Raw genomic sequence first — 22,229 nt, 5'->3', positions numbered from 1 at the left:
ACACAGCGTTGCAAAGCTGGAACAATTTTGTAACCATTGCGCTAAAATTCGTCGTTGCGAATCGTCTCGTGTAACATCACTTTTAAATCACCGGCCTTTGGATAAGACATTGAACATCCGAGACAGGTGATTTTAGTCATAAACTTAAGAAAAATTTAATTTCTAAAAATAAAATCCCCCCCAAAAAAAGAAAACATGTATCATAGAAAGTTCTAAACTATGTTCTAAAAAAGGTCGAGTTAAGTTCACCTTAGTAAAACCTTTTCGGCTATCTGGTCGAATTTTGAGAATAATATTTGCAACACAAAGAAAAACAGCTTGAAACTTACATGGCTGCTAAGAAGACGTTTCGTTTTGGTTATGAATCCAGAAAGCAAAAATCTTGAGGCACATAAGTTTTTTGCTGTTTCCTCCTCCTCCTCTTCTTCTTTTTTTAAGTTTCCATTTTTTGGTTTTTATTTTTCTGAATACAAGATGCTGTATAAACCAAGAGTTTTTAAACTGAAGCCTTATAAAGCTTCTGTTACAGCTTTTAAAAAGTGACCGAAATAATGAACAGGAAAACTCTTAAAGTTTTAATTTGTCTTGACTTGAACACGCCTACGGGTCGTTATTATAAAAACACTTTACTTTTCTGTATAAAGCACCGGTCTTTTTGAGTCACCTGGTTATAAATTCACCTCGAACCAATTTACAGAACTGAAATACAATTATTCAACTTCCGCTTTTTTTCCAGAATTATAAAAACAGATTATAGCTCCCTTTTCACTTTACCAACCAAGGTAGTGTCTATGTTAAAAGTAGTGAGCTACAACTAAATCAGGAAAATTTCCGCTTTATATTGATTTACTAAAGAGACGGAATCCCACTCAACTTCTAGCCTACGCGATTAAAATAATTACCAACAAAATAGAAATCGTTTCTAATTCATTCAAATACGCGTCAGTTGTCGATTATGATCATTTACTACCAACATGACCTAGTTTTTTAATTTCTGGTTATAAACTAATGTTCGTAAGCGTTAACATTTCTAAAAACATGACACTTGCGAAAATGACTCAAGGTTATTCGCCTAACACCTGCTCATATGTACGTGTCAACAGTACACAAACCTATCTTGAACTCATGAATCTAAACCTTGATTAATTTTCAAAAGTTACAGCCACAGTATGGCACAACAGTAAATGCAGTTGATCCATTTTTAAAATAGTAGTTATTTCCAATACAGACTCTAAATTAGACTTTTTCAAAGTCCTTCGCTTCTGATAAAAAATCTACCGCTCGCGCTTCGCGCTCGTGAAAAAATTTCAGCTCGACTTGTGGGCAAGCCTAACTTTAAATGAGCAATTCGTAAAGCATAATAAAGTGCTACACAGAAGCTTTCATTTTTATTACGGTGGATAAATTAAAGAAAACACGAGTGACTGCGAAATTACATAGGGTTATGAGAAGGATACACTAAGAAATAGCATAACGAGGTCATTTTGCTGATTTTGGCTGAACGCGCTTTCACGCTTATTGATTTATGTTTTCTATTACCAACGAGGAAAAATCCATGCAAAATATCTAATACATCACGTGCGTCTTTTTATGTTTAAATTTTTTATTTGAATAATGTCATGATAAATAAATAGTGTCATCAAAGTTTTAGTTTCTGTACAAATATTACTCTTAATTTCTATTCACAGTTTTTCATATCTAAGCTGCGTCGTTGTAGCACAGTCTCCAACATCAGTTTACAAATTTAGCTGGTGCAAGGCAGTGAAGAAAGACGCGAATTTGCAAGCCCAGAAAATTCAGTACTAATAGTAATAATAATAATAATAATAATAATAATAATAATAACAATAATAATGGTCTTGTTTCGATGCTGAATTCATAAATCACTTTAGCAAATCCTCAAAACATCAATATCGACATCATGTAAAATTGCAACTCTAAGAAACATGTTTGAGTCCTTTTTTTGGTTCTAATTTGGATCAATGATGAAGACAATTCTCTTAAAATGTGACAATCCATCTCCTTTAGAAGTAACGTCTTTAAGATAGATGTTCATTTTTATTTCTGCATAAGTCGTTTTCTTCATCTGGAACGCTATTTATTAAACCTTCTCTTTGCTCAACGTCCAGTGTCCTGAAAAATTTTAATATACACAAAACTGTTAACACTGAGTCCATTATTGAGCCTGTGCAGCAAGCGTTTGCCATCGAGTTATTGCGTGAAGGTGGTAGCGAGAGAAAAAATGGAAGTAGGGAGTGGGGGAGGGGAGACTTTCCTATTCTCCCCTCACCTTCCCCCTTCATTTCCCATTTTTCGCTCTCGTTCCAACTCTGTCTACGACGGAACGCTTGCGACGAAGGCTATGAGTCCATTGAAGACACTATAATAGCAGGTCTCAGGAGTTTCATATAAATGGTCACACGACACGATTCTTTCACAAACTAAAAAGGTAAAAGCTACAACATAAAGGTTTTTGTATTACTGACTATTTCAGCAAAAAAAAAGCGTTTGGAAAGAAAGTACTGTAGAGTAGACCAGTGCTCAACAAGACTAACGTAAGCTGATGTTATTTTTCTGGTATTTTGGGGAAGAAACGAGGAAACGTTGATAAAAAAATACCAGTGAGAGCTTCACTACTTACTCATCTTACTTACCCTCTAGTCATCTGCCGTCTTCTAATGTTCAAAAGTTTCTTCAAGCCGATCAAGATGGGGTCCCAGTCTCCGTAATGTGTAAGTAAACTCACGGCAAAAAATGACGCAAAGGCGGGTATGGTGCCAAGTAAGAACATCCACGAAAAATGAACCTACAAAATAAGAAACACCGAGAATACTTAGCAATTATTGAATGGAGCGGTGACGTTTGAGGAAAGGCAAATTCATTGTAACAGTCACGATTTCGCCGTTGTCGCGTCTTCGTTGCTAAAGCTCCGTTATATATAGCAGTGATCTTACCCTCCTCATGAACACATCGACACACATGGTCAGCGGTATAATCAGACTCAGAGACAGCGTCGCTGTTAATGATGACGTCAAATAGCAACCCCTTGGAAACAATTCAGGAAAAAACTGTTATTGATAAGTTAGAAAATGTCCAAGTTTTATGTAATTATTTAACCACACAATTAAATCATTATTTAATCATCACAGTTATAGACGCAACTAAAAAAAGCCTGAATAAATTTAGGCTAGCGTAAGACCCGAACTCAGAAACTGTTGGACTCAGTACTGGGGAAAGCTATGTTGACTCTGCAACGCTCAGCTGTGTCATTGGCTAAGTTACTTGTTCAACCAATCACATGTGCTCGTGCGAGTTTTCCCGCGCTTTTTGACGTCGGCTTCACGTCCTTGCTACGGACTATGATTGGCTAAGAATAAGATGGGTGCTGAGATTGGTCCCAGCAAATGCTTTGATTTTTACTTCAGTGTCACAGCAGTCAAAAAGTAACTGCTGCAGTCACGTTAATCCACTGTAAACACCAATGTGTAAAGTAATATTTACCAAAGCCATAGGAATTCTGACAGCACAGTTCCAATGAAAGCATTCAGAGCTATGTAGCCCCACACTGTTGCACTTGGGGGGAGTTCAAATACTTCTAACCGCAAATAATTAAGAAATAGAAATCCTGGCCAAAGGAGGAAAAAATTAAAAGCTCCAACAAGGCCTGAAATGATTAAAATAAGAGAATATTGTTACAAAGCCGCTGGGAAATAGGTGCACCGGATATCAGCGCAATCAGAAGAAACGTTAAAAGTGTTTTGTATGTCAAGGCCAGCTAACAAAAAATGGTTTGAAATGTTAAGGACGAACATACACAAAATTTGTCTACAGTTCCTGGCCTTTACTTTTGTATTCTCAGTTTTCAACCACTTGACAAGGTGGCCATGTTAATAAACAAACAATACAAAATACTTTTCAAAGAATTTGCCTGAAGGAAAAGAATATATATCGCAGCGGAGAAAACCTCTTTTGTTCTCATCAACCAAATGGACCAGGATGGTACCAGCTACAGACTGGTCAGCAATTAACACAGGCTACCTGTAGACCAAGTTCAACTCTTCAGTCACACTTATATAAAGCCAACTGCTTTCCTTCTTGCCAGTTGGAATTCTTATCCTTGTGGGCGACAATGAAAACTACTGGTTTACCGGGAATTATTGTTCTACCCCTATAAGTCAAACCTGACATCACAAAAACCAACCTGTTTACCCTTTCATCACAAGAAATAAGTATTATTTTTGCTTACCAAAAAACATTGGAATATCCATTTGTTTCTCATCAGGGACTTTGTGTTTCAGCATAATTAAATAACAGGAATACCTAGTAAACAACAGTACACAATTAGTGCTAAGAAAGTAGTGGTGTCATAAAAAGAGAGAAGAGTAGCTATTTAACAAACTCACAAAAACGCACTGGCCAGAGCCCATAACGCTCCCACACTTATCCCACCAGCTTTGTTCTTGGAGTCAGAAAGTGTCACCAACACTATCCCAGTGATGCTGTCATGTTGAAAAGAAAATATACATTTACAGTAAAATTAATATTGATTAAAAGCAAAATTCTATGGCAGACATCTCCCTCAAATAACATAATAATAATAATAATAATAATCATCATCATCATCATCATCATCATTCTCATCTTTTATGAGGCAGGGTTTCATGGAAGAAGAAGAAGAAGAAGAAGAAGAAGAAGAAGAAGAAAATCATCATCATCAATGTTATTATCATCATCATGTGGAGGCAGCATTGCCAAGTGGTTAGAGCGCTGTACTTGTAATCTGGAAGCCTTGAGTTCAAGTCCTTCCCTGACCGCTAGCCGGATTTGTTCTTGGAAGTCCCGAGTTCAAATCCTCGGCCACAACGACCGGTTTTCTTTACTCATTATTAACTAACTCACCTCATAAGAACAGCAAGTAGTTTTGTGATTGAGAATTTATCAGCAGATGAACTCTGGAACACAGATGCTAATATGAGTGTAAATAACCCTGAAAAAAAGCAAATTAAAAAATACTATTACTTAAATCCATCAAAAAGTTGTCTTTAAAAATGAAGCATTAAATGCATTGATCTGACTGAGAGTTAACAACCTCTCTCTCACATGACAAGAAAACAATGTCAACTTTTCAAAGAAAAAAAACAGACGTCATCTAAATATAAAATTTTGTTAAGTGGCAAAGAGAAACCTGAAAATCACTGCTAAATGGTCATATCACAGAATTTTGCCCACAATGATGCCAAAATTGCATGTAAAAGGTGATAAAATATGTGAAGGTGTTGGGGAGCTCTCTTGTTAAGTGGGCACAGCTAAGATGTGAAATGAGACAGTACACTTTACACACTGATAAGCCTAAGCCAATGCAAAAAAGAGAACAAAAACCATACTTGAGAGGCTAATTTTAGGCTAAGGAATACCTGTAGCAAGAAATCTCACCTGATGAGGATGACAAAATATTTACTGCTGCTGGTGATGTGTGTGCAATGGCTTCCTGATAACTGCAGTTAGCACAAAACCACTATGGAAGAGAAGCTAGTCAGTAGAGAAAATAATCCCTAATCTAATGATCATTGTCTCCAACAGTGAATGCAAGAAACTCGAAGTAAATGTTTAAAAAATATTGCAAGAAGGGCAAGGGGTGTGCAAGATGTTAAACATAGTCACCACATATTTCTCTCTTCTGTACGAAGTGAGTGCAGGCACAAAACTTTTTGCCAATTACTGACCAAATTTTGCACTTGGACCCCCCCCCCCCCTTTGCCATGCCCCTTTGAGCCTCTGCACAGGAGACAGACCAGAATATTTCAAAAATCTGACTTCAAAATGTAGCATAGTAGTAGGTTTGCCAATCCTGATGTAACTACTTGAACTGAAGAAACACCCTGAGACACAACCTCTAGTTTTTACCCCTAAATGTTTTTACAAAATAATGGTGATCATAATGGTGAGAAATATTCATTTTACAATAACTAAGTGATTTCTTGTGCAATGATTGGTGGAGAGCTTTGTTTGATAAACATGCAGACCATGGAAATGTTGTGATGGTGGCACAATTTGTTCTTCTCTGTCTTGTATGTGCAACTTTTCAAGAAATTTCTAAGGAAATGGATGTCAAAACTCTCAATGTTATTGTAAAAAACAACTCGACAACAATTTTTCATAGTCTCTACTGCTATCAGCCATGGAAATGACATCAAAATATTAAAAACTTTGCAGTGAAACCACTCACCATCATGATCAGCTCGTTCTTGATTTGTTAACTTCCCCAGGAGAGAAGCTTTGGTCACATCACATAGACACACCCTACCCACCACCTAACTACTTCAAAAAAGCCTTACAACTCACCAGTAAGCAGAATAGCAAGGCAACCCTAGCAACACGATGGACAGGAAGTTTCTGATCTTCACCCAAGTGGTAAGGAAGTCTGGTCAACCTTGCCTGTTCAGAATTATGGTCTGAAAAATGCCAATTTGCTCCATTTAAAACGTGGAAATTTTTCATGATTGAGCTGTAAATACTCTCCAAAAAAAGTTCCCTAATAAACCAAATTACATGTATTTACCTGATAATTGCCGCACTTCTCTCACACTGCTAAATGTCACCCGCCTAGGTCCTGTTATATAGTTAAGATAATGAGTGTATTAAAGCAAGTGACCAATATAATTTAAAATATTTTTCACTTGATTATATCACTTGTAAAATTACCTCATTCTGTTATCTGATTTTGCAAAGTATTTGCAGTTGATAGTGTGTCATGTGATTAAAAGTTAACATTAATTTACTTTAAATTTAAACAATGACAATGTTGGATGTGAGTCACAGGGGACCCAGACTATTAGTAAACACTAGGTAAATCTCTCTCCAAGGCATGTGTTTTTAACTTACTTGGAATTATTTCAAAGGAACTACTAGCTACTTCAGCTGATTGGCTGGTTGAAATGTCTTCATCTGTCATTTCTTCAAAAGTTGGCTCATTCTGACAATTAACAAAAGACAGTAATGAAAACTGCAGGCTGCAGGCAAACAGAGTTTAACCATTGTTACTAAGATGAAAGCGATAGTTTTCATTAATTTGTTTTACCTGGATATTTCAACACTGTTTACTGGGAGAGTGTCAAGAGAAGTTTGTAAAACAGGTGACGAGTAGTATAGGTACCATTAGGGGGTAACGAGTCATTCATTTTGCTATTTAATATTTTATCTTATTAATATATGGTTGTTATAATTTCAAGTCTTTGCACAAAATTTTATGAACTGACGGTCACCATACAAGTGAAACCTCTCTATTTCAGCATTTTATAACATGAAATTTATGAAATTTGTTGAATTTTAACTGTGGCTTCCTTTGGAAGGTTAAAACGATGTAACTCACCATTAGTTGTCTTGGGATTGGGGTAGTTTCCCCTGAGGATGAAGGTGAGTTTAAAAGAGATGTGTGTTCACTGTCTTGATTTACAGCAGATACCAAGACCTGAAAAAAAAAATGTCCAGACAAAATGCTACAGCAATTCATCCATTTTTCTAACCCCTGAGGAAGGAAAATTGTTTCATATTTGGGGGAGCTTTAAAAATTTTAGGGTAGGATTACAGATTTTGACCGAGAAAAAGAAGTGGGTTTTAGATTTTATAATAGATAGGTCAAAAACAGGAGGCAATTCAAGATAAGGAATCAGCTGCATTTTCAAGTGAAAAAAAATAAGAGATGCCGATAGAAAGCCCTAAGTGACCTTGAATTAACTGACAGATTCTCTATATTGTATATGAACTTTAATGTGGTGTCCCCCCTAAATATAAAAAAAAATATTTTGAAAGTTTAATTTGTCAATTTGCACATCACCCAAAATAAACCTTATTTGCTCCCCCCACCTCCTTGCAAATAATTGCAAACCCTTTGTTCCAATTTCCACCTGGGTATTACATTCATCTCACAAGAAATTGGAAAAATTACAAAAATTGGGGGATAAACAAGGTGTTTTATAGGAGCTGTGCAAATGGCAAATAATAATCTAAGGATCTGCATAGAGATCATAATGTTCTTTCTTGTCACTTACATTTGGGGATGTTTCATTCTTTAAGCATGCAATGCACTGAAGCCTCCATGGCTCATAAAAAAGAAATCCAGTCAAATATATTATAAATGATGATGTCTTGAAGAATGTGGTGAAAAAAGGCTTGTCAAATCCTTCATATTTGAAAATAAACTGCAAAGAAAAAGGTTTTAGTCAAACTAGATGTAAGTAAAACAGAAAACTAAATTCCTAATTCTGTGTAAACCATAAAAACTACAAATACTTGATAAAAAGCAGTGAGAATGAACAAGATTATAATCATTATGGACTTACTGGAGATCTGGGCAACATGGATTTTTGACAGATATGAGAGAGTGAAAAAATCTCTAACTTACACATTCCACTTCTTATTTGCACAACCCTGCCATGCCAGCTATGGTAACTATTTTCTGTCTAGTGGAAAGCAAACTTTTGCTTTCATAAAAGCTGTCAAAAATTTGTTCAGAGCAGTGCCAGATACAGACTTTGAGATAACGGGGACCCGGTCATCCAGACTCTTAGATATGGGTGGGGAGGGGGGGTCGGGGTGGTCTCCTAAAAATTTTTTTTAGGACTTTGGGCCTTAGTTTGGTCTGAAAATGCCACAGCAGAGGGGTCAGATTTATTTTTGGAAAGGTAGAGAGGTCGTGTGGTTGGTAGCCTGTATTGAAGACATAATCTAACCCCAGCCGACTCAATAAATAATGGGAAATGTATTATTTATCAGTTATTTACACAGTCCCACCAGCTTCTTGCCATGGACACTTCTATTTATTAGGCAGACCATTAGAAAAGCTATGGGAGGAGGTGGAGTGGGGAGGGGGACAAGCACACACATGCAAAATTAATTCAAGGGAAAAATGACTTACGAAACAATGGACATGCAGCTCAAAAACTTCCCAATCCCTGCCATAACTTTTCTAATTAATGGTCCGCTCCTGATAAAAGCAACCAAATCAGCTGGTTTACATGTGACGACATCATGGTAAACATCTTGGTGGTCAATAACAAAAGCATTTCCCTCTACTGGAAACTTTAAACCCCGTTCTCATGCAAATTCTGTGTAAAAAATATATATATTTTGTATTAATCACCAACATAGCAGCCTTGCCAGATGATATGGTTGCAAACCATTTATTAATTTTTATTGTAATGTTCTGATGAAAAGGTTTCCTTTTAAATATTTGGAGGTAATTTTCGTACGCTATCTGGTAATAGAGTAGTAATAAGTAGTAGTAAATTTGTTCTCACATCTGTCAGTTCTGACGAGCCAACCCAAAGAACGTCCACCATCAGTAAAACAACAATCCCCAACAACAAGCGTCGTCTCCGCCTAACACTCTCATCCTGTGACACAATAAACTGCACTGTTGAAGCCCACATCGAACGGAAGCAGTTACAAAGACGACTGCTACTTGTAGAAGACATCTTCTTTAGTTTTTACAAAACTAAAGCAAGCTTATACTGGCCATGACTTTCGCTGTGATTTAACCCACAGACGAAGATGTTTCATCTGATGGTACCATGACACTGTATAAAGACAAAAATGAGTTGAGTACAAAAACACCATATTATCATGACCGCGATTATAGGAAAAACACCTTACTGAAGAATCAAAATCTAAAAATAAAAAATACAACTGACCTTCTCGTGACATGGCCGCCATCTTGGATTACTGTTGTTAACCGCGGGCTCATTTCACAGGCTTCCAAGCTTTATTATTTTGATTTTCGAGATTTTTTCCTTCTATGTTTTGAGTTTCAGACTTTTATTCAATGCACAAGAACAGCGAGTAAAAACGCCTGAGGAAAAGAAATACTCAGAGGCAAGTTTCATGTGTTGCTCCCAGGCTCCTGACATTATGCAATCAAATGATGAAAAAAATAATGCGCAACGTTTAACGTTTGCTTTATTGATTTTATACAGTACAACCGATACTACACAATAGCTGAGCATTTTAACTCTCTTTTTAACTTAACGAAAGCATTTTTCTATGTATAAAATAGGGATGGCGAAAGAAAACAAGGGCTTTAGGGGAATTTATTATTCTATGAATCATCTCCATCAATACCTACCCTGCGAGCAGAGTCTCCTTCGATCTTCCTAGGACAGCTGTTAGGAGACTCTGCTCGCAGAGTCAAACCTTTTGGCAATAGAGAATATCTCCACGGCAAGCACCACTCTCTCGAGGCGAAAGCGCTCTTTCACCTCCTTTATTGCAACATAAACTGACAGGTGCCGATGTTGTTAAAATGACAGACGTAGCATTTCAAGAAAACTTTTCGCCACCCCCCTTTATAATATTTACAGCTATACACTAGATGACTACATCGCGGAATATAAGTTTTCACTGAGAAAATAACTGGAAACTTCTCCCACTGTCTCTGATACCCTACACTATCTACCCAAGCCTCCGGCCTAGTTTTGCTCTCCTGCAAAAACAACGATAAGCGATTTTCTACCGTTACATCTAAAAGAAATACCCGGTAGACTAAACAGTAAATCCATTCGGCTTAGACTAAAACAATGATTTTTCTCTCACACGGTAAAGAACGGGCAAACATTATCGAGGCTCTTATAGCGACAATGCTGCAAAATTATAATTATTGAAGGTATTTGCATGTGCAGCATTTAACTGTACGAATATTTCAGTACGTCGCGGAAATTGGTAACAATATTTGGGGCCAACTACCACCCCCCACCCCCACCCCTATGTAGGAAACTTACAACTACAGTAAAAGTAAACTTGTGTACTGGAGAATATGAACTTTTTTCTCAAATTTTCAGTAAAAACGCTTGTATTAAGCAGACATCTCTTTCGAGCGGACATCCGAAGATAAGGTAGGTATTCTGCTTATAGGCCTTTTAAACCTCCATGTAAAAATATGTAAGTCCCCATTTGTTGTCCGTGGTACATTTCCCAAATGGATCAAGTGGGATCGAGAACGTTTAGGAATTCCAACTTGTTTGGTGATGTTTTTATCGATTTCCCTCGATTTCTGTTTTATAAAGCACTTACACTGAAAGGAGAAATTTGATGCTGATTACTCTTAGCAGAAGCCTATAAATGACTCCTGTCGGCTTAAAGGGTTAATATAGGTTTCACTGAGGTTTATATCAGTATGCAAAAAGAAAAGTATTGAGTAAAATGGTAAAAAAAATCCTCAAAACAAATTATAAACCTATCTAAGACCTAATGCAAAGTTAACGGCTACATATTTTAATTTACTAACATTTCTGTATAGAAACATTACTACAAGAAGTAATGATTATCATTGAAGCTCTTTTGCAGTTTTGCTACTCAGATGTATTTTGAATCATAAAGTGTGAAAATCATTTATGAAGCTTTTAAAGCCTAGAAGTTGTACGTTGTTGTATGAAAAATGTTTAGGAATTTTTGTGAATCTCGATATTGATCATCACTGCATCATCTTTGGAGTACTGTGGGCAACGAACCGTGTCGATGGGCGCAAACTTCTCGTAGCCATACAGAGTGGTGTATTGGCCGCTGGCAGAGGGTTTCTGAAAAGCTTGAAGATTTCTGTTGGCCATGAAAGTGCCACTGACATCGTTGCCGAAGCTGTGAGCATCATTGCTTTGATCCAACATGGAGACGGAGATTCGTCCACAAAATGGCCATTTTAGCCTGTTATCAAAATCCCCCTTCATCATACCAACAAAAAGGGCAATGTGTCTTCCATCTCCACCATCAACGCCTTTTGGGTAGATACGCATGAAGAACTTGTATCCACACAAGCTAGTGTAAATCGGAGGACTATCAAGTGATGTTTTTATTCCATCACTATCACCCTGGAGGAGCTGAGAGAAATGCTCTATAATCCAAGTATAATCTCCACCACAGATCTGACCTTTAGTTAACAAAGGCTCTGGTGGACTTGACCTGTAGAGAAAAATCGGTTTTAGGATGATTATTTCATTTTTCGTAAAGGTCTGGTTGGTTTTGTGAGGGCGGTTTTTGAGTTGTGGCATAGGGAAAAGACAAATTGGAACAAACTTGGATGCTATACTGGCTAAAAAAGTAAACTTTGACGCTTGCACGATGTTTATGGAAGTCATTATGACCTGTAACTGCTGTAATTTCCGGATGTTTACTTAGAATTTCATGGCTTTCTTTAAAAGACCCTTTCAGCGTATTAATAAGTGACTAGGCAGCAAATAGCCTGCGAACGACAGACGTTTCTCCTCGCTCATCGCCGCTGAGGGACGTTTCGCGAGGAGGAAACGCGAAACGTTCCTCAGCGGCGATGAGCGAGGAGAAACGTCTGCCGTTCGCAGGCTAGGTAGCAAGATCATAGAAATTAAACTGTCTATTAAACTACGTCATGATTTTGCTATTACTGCATGCTCATTAGAGACGTAAAACCAACCACTGCGATTTCAATCAAGTCAAGGTGTAACATGACGCACTGCTTATCCGTGGTCAAAGGATCGGGAAAACTTTAAAATAGCCCTCGAATTAGTTCGATGGCATATGCGTTTGGCTTAATTTGAGGACGTATACTGACCTGTTCAAAGTCAGCTGTGGTGGAGAACTGGATGCACGCATGCGTTCACCTCCTTGATTCTGCTCCGGAAATTGGCTGGTCTCCTGGACAGATCTAGAGCACCTGATTCCATTGACCGACTCAGTTGCATCAGTCCATCCTCGCCCACAGTCCATCTGAGTTGCTGCTGGTCTAGCTTCGGCCCAATCTCTGAACTGCATTCCTCTAGTTTGCTCCGCGTACTGCATCGGTTGTCTACCTCTTCGAGAATGCACCTGGGAAACCTCCTGCATCTGATGAAAATTCATATTCTCAACAAGTATCTCTTTCAGGCGGTCAGGGTATCTTGGTGGCGCAACTGGCAATGGTGAGCCAGTCCCTTGGGAATCCATCAGCCCATTGTAAATCTCTGCAGTGTCAAGCTGACCAATAAAAATCTGTTGAGATCCTTCTATCTGTTCTCCATTAGGAATGGGAAGATATACTCCTTCAATGGGTTGACCACCGATCGCCTGAAAAAAAGTGCAAATACGTGTTTTTAAATCAGCGTAGAAGATATTATCACTTTCTTGTTAAAAATTGTACGGTTGTTTCTTCTTGCTCTTACAGAAAGGAGCCAAAAAGTGTGACCGCTCCCAGCCCCCAAATATCACGAAGCGGGTCGTCGCAGTATAACTGTGCTGATGCCAAAACTTGGGAAAAGTACTAAAAAGATACATTTAAACCTGCCATTTTTTTAAGTCACACCTTGCTATAGGATTAATGAAATTTTGACTTCGGCAACTTGACTAAGATGCTATATGGAAACACGAACCGCAGAAAAAGTGGTAATGCAGTAAAAAAAAGTGATTTATCTTTTCTAATTTTGGGAGGTTTTAATATTTTCTATTAGGATACTGACAGGCACCTCTTGAGCTTGTAAATATCTACCTACCCCTTGCTCTATTGGCTCTCTTCCTGAAGCAGCTGTATGTCCTGCAACTTCATTATTTTCCCTGTAATAAAGAAAAATATAGACAAATAATGACATTATCCTAGCCGCCAGCCTTATCACTAAAAACTTAGACTGCTTCCTCAAAATGAGTTTTAATAACGGGGCCTGGTTTGTTTCAGAAAAGCAAAAACTTAAATATTTTTTGGAAAGTATAGCCGGAATTTTTCTGAGGTATATCACTTCAACTTGAAATGATCAGTGTTTTCTTTTATCACCTCGTGACTTCTCTATTTTCTAAACAACTTATCCACGAGTTCCCCATCAAAGCCATTCACAAAACTTTATATACTGCAGTCCCTTCCCGCTTTTCACTGGCTTCAGTTTAAAGACACCAGTCAATCCTCAGCTGAGTCTTTCTCGTGACAGTAGCTCTCCAGTTCGATTGAGTTGAAGTCTGCTTGCGTGAATTGTTTTTCTGAAGGTTTTGCCCTGCAGACGAGCGTTTATATCTGTTCTTTATCAGTTGGTGAAACGTCAACAAACTTCAACGGAAAGAGGGAGAAATCCAATAAACTAACAAGTCTCACCGTGCATTGTGACTAAGCAGCGAGCTGCGTTCGATAGGATGTTGATAAGATCAAGAGCTTTTTTAGAGAATAGGAAATACCGTAGGTTTGACCATTTCTTATGGCAAAAATATCGCCCCATCACGAATTTCTTTCCCGGTAGCTCCTCAAAAGGAAATTTTCCTAGTTTTACTTTGATTCAATTATTGAAAGGTTAACGTCAAATGCCGAACAAGTTTTAGTATTATTTGACAATTGCTCAATGTACGTTGCCATACCAAAAAATTAAAACCAACAAATATAAAATAAATTAAAATCTTAACCAAGGACAATACAATTTACAAGTCGATTGAGCGTGACCTGCCTTGGAGCTGAACTACGTCAACAGATCAAAGGTTTTTGATTGGTTCAAACGTACATAAATTAAAGCATTTACAAAAGCAAACCTGAATGACTCATCACTGAGCTGTAAAACAGTTTCACCGGGTTGTCGCTAAATTTCAGTTTTAAAATAAGTGGACTAATCCACTTTAGGAAATAAGTCAAAGACGACAAACGACTCATTAACAGTTTTCTACGAGGAACTGAAGCGGGTTTTATAGCAGTTCCACATCGAGATTGACACTACTCCCGGTATTGATATGCACTTCACAAAAACAAAGCAGTCAATTAATCGAACTTCGTGTTGGTTTATCTTGGACTTAAGATGCGAAAAGATTCAGTGGACAACGATCAATCATATCCAAGCATTATTTCAAAAGTACACCTAGAAGTCTACTTCGAAACACTGGTACGTACGCTTCTTCTTCATCATACAGTTTATACCTAACCATGGGGAACCTAACTAACCTAGAGAACTGATTCTCTGTATTTATTCCCGGGATTTATTTCGATGTTTAATACATAAGGGGCGCCCAGCGACTATATTCTGCAAAATAACTGTTCGAAGGAGCAAATGTTGTCTAGAAATTTCTAAAGCTTGAGAAAAGATAAAAATTTCTGGATAACCGTTCCATTCGTCTAAAATATTCGCAGGTTTTCTAATAGCTTAACTACGATTTTTCGGAGGTTGTGTTTTCACATTTTAATATCTAGATATTGCGTTATTTTTTTTTAAATGTCTCCTAAAACTTTCGGTATAAAGACATAACGTCCCATATAATTTTCTATGAAAGCAAGGCTACTTCATGTCCTCGAACTTTCGGCCAGACAAATGAGGGTAGCTAACACTTTCGGATGAGACGAAAAAGCCACCTAAAACTTTCGTGACGACCAAAGTTCCCCTAAGACATCCGAACAGATGAATAGTTTTTAGGGCAACTCCAAATTAACCAAACAGGCTTCTAAAGCATAGAGAAAAGCATCTGAGACACTTCTGACGTATTTTGAAACATTCGGTCGTTGGGTACCCCTGATACATTTTATCATGCTTGCTGCCTGCTACGTTCATCGCAGTGACAGTACAATTCGAAGGCAAAAGCCAGCTTTGTCCCTCTGGTTCTTACAAAAAAATATATCTCTGTTTCTTTGTAGAGGATATTAGAAAATAACAGCAGACTTTTGTAATAATCATTTGGTGAACCACAGGGGTACCCAATGGATCTGTTCCTCAAAATATCTGTTCTTCAGGCACATTTTTGCTGGCTGGGAGATGTGGAAGAAATAATAGTCCTTGGAAGGAAAGTGTTGCTGGGAAAAAGATAATTCAGGGTGTCAGAGGGGATTTGAAGTCTAGAATAGCTGCTACGGGTTACTTGTATGGGTTACTTACCACTCAAGATCTGAATTGTGCCCTATGAAACTTCCCAGTAAGTCAGGTTGCAGGTTGTAAGGTTGCTGGCTGGGAACTCTACCATCAGTGTTGCTGGGAGTGAGGAACAGATAATTTTTTTCCCAGCAATCTCCCAAAATGCTTAAAATAGTCTCAGAAAACTTTATTCACGCTTTGCTGTTGTTTTTAGGTCTTTTTCTCAAAATTTCCCGTTGGGTGCCCCTGGAACCAGTCTCCTCTCGAACAAGCAGTTCTGCGGACTTCTGCCTGCCTTTCTGGCTCTGTTTACTTTAAGTGTATGGTGTGTTCACGGGGGTCCGCATCAAAAGAAAATCTGTTAAAGCTGCGCTAACGTGAGCGTTAATTTCCGACCTCCCAATATCTACCCCACAGCAGTTTGCCATTCAAAAGCGGAAAGTAACTATAGTGTGTACGGTTAGGGACTACTGTAACAGAATCAGAAACCCTTCTCTTAGTATCGAGACAAAACTTTCAAAAAAGATTAATAACATTAAAATAATGTAACCGGCTTTTAAGTTTAATACTTAAACATTTTTGCAGGGTGTTTTGCCATGAAATGCGTGAGCCAAAGTAAAATAGCATATGTGATATCATAAATAGTCCTATTGTGAAAACTTTGTTCTTATTTATTACTTGTACCTTAAATATTTAATGAAAAGGCCTTTTCTGAGGAAGCTCAATAACGTCAGTGTTGGTGTGTACGTTTATACCCCGGCCATCGAACACCTCGTAAAAGCCTGATACATGTTTCTACCTACCGAGTAGCCTGCGTAGCAGGCGTTTCAAAGGGAAGGGAAAGGGCGTTTTAGGTGCGAGAGAAACGTGAGCCCAAACCCCCTTTCCCTTCCCTTTCAAACGCCTGCCACGCAGGCTACCTACCGAGTGCAAATCGCACTTCCGGCAGCCCTGAGATTGTTCTGAGTACTCATAATTCCAAAACCTCAACAAGTGTTGTGTTGTGAACGAAGACAAACTGAAAATTAGCAGTTTTTCCTTGGTGTTTTCTTACTTTGCAACGATCAGCGTTAAGTGACGGCAGTGTTTGGTCAGAATTGGATACTTTGCTTCTGATTGGCTTATACCAGGAGCCTATAGCCCCACCCCCATAACGCCCCCAGAAATGCTTCCTTTTGATTGACTGAGGGGTATCCAAGGCCACAAAAAATGTAAATTTTATTCCAAGATGGAGTCACTGACTCGGTTCGAAGTTCACTAACATCAACTTCCCGCTTTTCGTGTTGGGCAGCAAACAAAGCCTCATGATCACAGGAGAAATTTCGGCCCTCTGACTAACCCTTTCCGTCAACAGAACAATATGATCTTTGTCAAGTAACACGGAAGTGCGCAAAAGCCTCTCGCGTTTCGTGCTTTGCGTTCCTCCGGTTCATCGTGCAATATTTGTTGCTTCGAAGTGTTCTATACAAAGTGAGTACTTTGATGGTAGAAAATTAAAAACAGATTCTTGAGTCAGCGACAATGCACTCGGGGCACTACAGACAGAACGCCTGACGAAACAACAGACTGAAGCGGGAAGTATAGCGTGACCTGCTTGTCAAAAAACAATGACGTAGGTGATAAAAGCGTTCTCTGATTGGTAACAGAAATACATAATTAAAATTAATACATTCAGAGAAGACACGATTTCAAGAACAACAAAGCTAAACTACAAACGGGATTCTTTGAAGTTAAAACCTAGTTGTAAAGTTAAATGGAGTTCACTAAGAAACAAAAGAGAATCGACAGACGACACTATTAATATTTTGTGTGAGAAACGAAAGCGGGTTGCATGACAGAATGGCCTGATGTCTCTCAGAGCAACACAGTTTACTTCCGCCATTGATTTGTTGAAAGCTGTAAATGTCTATCGGTCATCCTTGGATTTCTGAAGCGAAGGAAAAAATTGATGTACTTTATCAGGCCAAGAAATTACCCAACGTGGCAAGGAATTGCAGGGCATTTGTAACTGGTAAACTCGGTGAGAAACCGACTTGTGCGCATCTGCTTCGTCACAAAACCTACAAAACCTATTCAGTGGAACTTGTATCTGTCCATTTTGAAGTTGAATTGCATTAAACGTGCTTCTGGTGTGAGTGCGTTAAGCTCAATATGTAGCACAGGGAAAATAGTCTATATCCAGATTATACGGACTGATCTTTGGAGTTTTCAGGCACATTAACAGGTCCACCCATAAGGAATAACCACAGCTATGCTTGAAATTCATGTAAACAAAGCACGGGCAAGGTAAAGTTAATTTCAATTTTATACAGACTTAAACATTTCGCTTTAATTTCGATCTCATTCAGTACAGCTAAAATCAGTTATCTTGAGCCGGACATCATTCTTAGCAGCGGAGATGTATTTTACTTAACTTCAGCAGTATGTCTTGAAAAAAACAGCATTTTAGTTGTCTTCACTCTGCTCCATTGTCGTGATTGAACTTGGTTTTGCTATTTCGTATTATTAACTAAGTAGAAATGTCTTGTTGGTAACTAACATATGAAAAAGCTATTAACTTTAAAATATCATGGTGAGGAGAACTATCCTTTACTACTTAGTAATAGCAAGGTCAATTTTCAAGGCAGATTTACAGACGTTATAGTCGGCTTATTCTTTTCAGATTCTCTAATTCTGATAAAATTTTAATTTACAAACGCGTTTTTTGCCCTGCTGTTCGTGGATTACTAGCTATTTTCCCCATTTTGTTAACTTTGTTTTATCTGATCTTGAGCAGAAATTAAAAGTCAGGAAAGTGCAATCACAATTTGAACCAAGTGTTTCTACTCGATACATGGCTTGCTTGTTACATCTTGTTCTTTTTGTGTTTAGAGCGGTTTTCACTTGACTGTCGAATTGGGATTGGTTTTGGTTTTGGTTTTGGTTTTACTACGTCCTTTGGTTGGCTAGTGTATTTACTTTGGTTTTGGTTTTACGACAGTCAAGTGAAAACCGCTCTAAGTCACGCACGTAAACACTTTGTATAGCTCATTTTAGTGAATACCGTGATTCTTATACTGATATGCTCGCAAACAGCAGTCTACTACCTTGTCGTGACACATATCTGTGTTATGAATTATATTGAGCTAGCGAATTCTTATTTTATCACTATGTCAAGCGATTCCTCGATTTCTTGCCATCATTTTGCTTCTTTCAGAGTATGGCAGAATTCGACGAGATCTCGCAAGTGCAAGGCCGTTTTTAGGCCCTTATTACTTATATATTGTTTAAAAAATACTCGCGCCCACACCTGCCATACTCTGCAGACTGGCCTCCATAACCAGCGAAAACCTATGCAACCGAATATTTTGTTGTTGGTTGCTTTTGCTGAAGTAAACGCTACATGTTCATGTTTCTTGGTGGAAGATATCAAAAATAAACGGTAAACCTTAAAAATTCAATTGACAAACCGATTTACTTCCTCACAAACGTTGGAACGCAGAAATGATGGTGTTTCCATGGCGGCGTCCGCATGTCATACTTTGTCAGTTCAAATCAATAAGAGCTCACTCGGCTGATAAGCGCGAATGCAAAAGTTTTTCGGTACTGATAATCGGTCTTTCCCTGCATCTCTGTAGAGGCAGTTAAACCTTATTGCGTACAAAAGGGTTATGTTAAAATTGATGGTCTTATTTCACTCCTCGCTCTCCAGAGTACGATGTGCGTCAAGAAGAAATCGAAACAACCTCTTTACGGCGTCAAGTCCTCTAGCACCTCTCCAGTTACTCCAGGTACAAAAGCTGATTTTACCCCAGACCAAAAAGTCCCACGGTGATTGTGGTCAAAATTTAGCAGTGCTAGCTAACGCAGTCGAATTTTTAAGCAAAGCTTTTTCTTCTTCTTCTTCAATTACATAGCTCCATCTTTAAGCTATTTCAAGATCTCTTGTTTTCGCTCTCAAACGGACCCGGGAAAATCGCGATGGCAATTTCTCATGCAGTGCTTCGCCATCACTTTGGTGGTAAAGTGTATTAACTTAAACCTACCGGTTGTTAATCGTAGTCCCAGTAGTGGCACAAAGAAAACTACTTTGGAAACTCATACTTGCAAGAGTCCTCTACTCTATAGTACAAGAATTGTATTAGCCTTTCGCTCTGATTCCCCCTTCCTGCTTTCTCCTTTTTCAACATCAGCACCAACTCTAGCAAAAGAGAAGTACGCGGACCGCGAACGTGGGACCACAAATCAAGTTTGTAAGGATCGTTGTTTCTGATTGGCGCGCTAAAGTCACCACGAAGCAGTCACTTCGGCATCACTTCCTGTAATTTGCATTTGCATTTGAAGACCAAAATATAAACTAATCTCAAGGGCCTATGTAATAACATATATGCAAGCAGATAACATCAGTTCAGTCAATGCACTGGTATCCTGTGAACTCAAAATTGCGCCAAAGTGGTCGAGGGTTTGAGGATCTGGTATCTGGTTCCATAGACTACGAGTAGTCCCCCATTTTTCCTCAGGCGAAACGCGAGCGCGTGTGAAAATCACCTCACGCGAGAAAAGGCGCGCCGCGTGTCGCCTTTTCTCGAGTGGGGGGATTTTCACGCGCGCTCGCGTTTCGCTCGCTCTACTATCCCTGAGGAAAAATGGGGGACTACTCGTAGTCTACTGGTTCCACATGTGGGCAATCATGTGCAAAAAGGAGTTATACATGACAAGGCTGTCATATGGAGGCTGCACAACTCTGCACTGCCTCGTAAATTGTATTTAGTTATCCCGTGTAAAAAACTGGAAAACATAATTTAACCGATCCAGTTTAAAACTCTTAAAAATAATAATAATTATAATAATAGCATGCAATAGTATAAAGTTAATTTAATTCTTTTAAAAGTTTAGTGTTCTTTGAGCCCTTTTTTTAAACTGAGCCAGATTGGAATCTCAGCCATGGATTTCATTTAAAAAGGCAACACGTGATAAAGTAAAAACTAAGACTGTGCAAGGCATGTATCTCAGCGAGTTCGTACCTGACGCGCTCTACGACTCCGTACGCGAAACATGTAAGCCTTAACTTGAACCTACCGATTGGTGATCATTGTTCCAGAAGTGACACAAGGACCTCGCTGGATGATCAAAGTTTAAAACTGTTCTGTTGTCTTATACTGATTATTTCACCACCGACGATGCCTTTTACTCAGGATTTCTCTCCTTTACATTCCGTTGTGTCAGATGGGACTGATTCAAGTTTACAGCTTTACATCTTTTATCGCCTCGCCAACACGTCACGGAGATTCGTCGCGGTGCCTTTATATTTTAATCTTGCACGAGACAAACGTTTGCTCCGCCCTGATGCTTGCAACTCAATCAAGTTTCAGTGCATAAGTGCACTGTACATTTAGAAAACCTTTAAAAGGCCATTAAAACGGAGATGGGTTGAAGCGATGTAGTGATTTCATTTGATCATTACGAAAGTGTTAAAAAAAGAAATCAGTAGAAGTCTGTAAATAGAAAACAACAAAGATTAGTGACCCTCTTCATTAGTTTTGCCAGATTTCCACCACGTGGCTTTAGGCGCTGGCATGGATTAACGTAACTCAAACATTTGATTGACAGATGAAGTACGACATGGTGTGTGCACTTTGAGTTTTTGGAATACACGACATGGCAATAATGAACGTTCTGCCAGAATAGAGGAAGTTTGCATTGCAAAGAAATTTGAAATATTTCCAACTTTAGTTTCGAATAGAACGGATCGATTTTTTTCCCCTTTAATTTAAATTTTGTAAGAACCTATCATATTAGGCGTAAATTGCTCTTTGTAACCTGGGGGAATTTCGAGGACGTCTAAGGTATCCATCTCCTCAAGTTCGGATCGGTATAATAAGCGCCATCCGTATAAAATGTTTCGTTTCCCATTACCTTCCCTATCTTTGGTTGGGCAAAACTGAAGAGGAAAAAAGCCAAAAGGAGGAATAAGGCTGGAGTTACTGAGTCACAATTCAATTCTCCATAGTAAGTTTATGTAGCTTCAGTTTAAGCTGCACTTCATTCTTATAATTTTGGATCTGTAATCACTATCCGTGATAATTTAACATTCTGCAAAGAAAACTGACGAGCTGGGCCTAGCGTGATACAGCATTGCAGAAAAACATTACACTCACGGACTAAAGAAAATCGCTTAGTTATTCGATTCAGATCCAGAAGGCACTTTGGAAAATATTGGAACCCTTATTCAGCCGTAATAAAAAAGCTTTACGCTTCAAAAGAGGTCAAAGAAAATGTGCTTGCTTCAGAGGGCAAATCGTGCGACCAGAAACAATAACTACAGCAAATCGATATGTATGTCATGACCTCTCAGTGTGAAACATGCGGCTAAAATCACATTTGCTCAGTATAAATGTAGAACCTTCCAGAGTATAATCTACCCAGCAGATAAAAATAACTTTATAGGAATAA

General features: G+C 38.4%; 2 protein-coding genes across 4 annotated transcripts in view; both read right to left on the bottom strand.

The window, feature by feature from the left end:
• Window positions 1-1,375: 1,375 nt before the first annotated feature.
• Window positions 1,376-22,229, bottom strand: part of LOC140923844 (solute carrier family 35 member F5-like) — a 57,618-nt gene continuing 36,764 nt past the window's right edge. Inside the window, exons 1-14 of one of the 3 annotated variants that reach the window (XM_073373858.1) lie at window positions 9,297-9,501; window positions 8,049-8,198; window positions 7,370-7,468; window positions 6,883-6,973; window positions 6,560-6,610; window positions 6,343-6,452; window positions 5,434-5,515; window positions 4,900-4,987; window positions 4,404-4,499; window positions 4,247-4,320; window positions 3,502-3,664; window positions 2,955-3,045; window positions 2,655-2,806; window positions 1,376-2,133 (exon numbers count right to left, since the gene is read on the bottom strand). In XM_073373858.1, coding sequence (XP_073229959.1) covers window positions 2,040-2,133; window positions 2,655-2,806; window positions 2,955-3,045; window positions 3,502-3,664; window positions 4,247-4,320; window positions 4,404-4,499; window positions 4,900-4,987; window positions 5,434-5,515; window positions 6,343-6,452; window positions 6,560-6,610; window positions 6,883-6,973; window positions 7,370-7,468; window positions 8,049-8,198; window positions 9,297-9,473 — 1,518 coding nt within the window. In that variant the 5' untranslated portion in view covers window positions 9,474-9,501 and the 3' untranslated portion in view covers window positions 1,376-2,039. Of the gene's footprint in view, window positions 2,134-2,654; window positions 2,807-2,954; window positions 3,046-3,501; window positions 3,665-4,246; window positions 4,321-4,403; window positions 4,500-4,899; window positions 4,988-5,433; window positions 5,516-6,342; window positions 6,453-6,559; window positions 6,611-6,882; window positions 6,974-7,369; window positions 7,469-8,048; window positions 8,199-9,296; window positions 9,502-22,229 lie in introns of those variants that run through there. The other 2 variants (XM_073373857.1, XM_073373859.1) reach the window with 2 other exon arrangements.
• Window positions 11,409-12,823, bottom strand: LOC140923853 (TNF receptor-associated factor 4-like). Its single transcript, XM_073373867.1, has 2 exons — window positions 12,572-12,823; window positions 11,409-11,946 (listed from the first exon to the last, which is right to left on the bottom strand). Exons 1-2 carry the CDS (start codon window positions 12,796-12,798, stop codon window positions 11,433-11,435), a joined length of 741 nt encoding a protein of 246 aa, XP_073229968.1. The 5' UTR covers window positions 12,799-12,823; the 3' UTR covers window positions 11,409-11,432.

Source organism: Porites lutea, chromosome 14 (genome assembly GCF_958299795.1).
Source record: "Porites lutea chromosome 14, jaPorLute2.1, whole genome shotgun sequence".
NCBI classification, from domain to species: domain Eukaryota; kingdom Metazoa; phylum Cnidaria; class Anthozoa; order Scleractinia; family Poritidae; genus Porites; species Porites lutea.
The sequence above is the reverse complement of the archived record's forward strand: the minus strand, read 5'-3'. Positions and strand labels throughout refer to the sequence as shown.

Coding starts and splice junctions, on each gene's coding strand:
- LOC140923853 (XM_073373867.1), bottom strand. CDS start 12,798: ATGCAGTACGCGGAGCAAACTAGAGGAATGCAGTTCAGAGATTGGGCC. Junction 11,947..12,571: donor CCACAGCTGACTTTGAACAG/GTCAGTATACGT, acceptor TTTTCTCTACAG/GTCAAGTCCACCAGAGCCTT.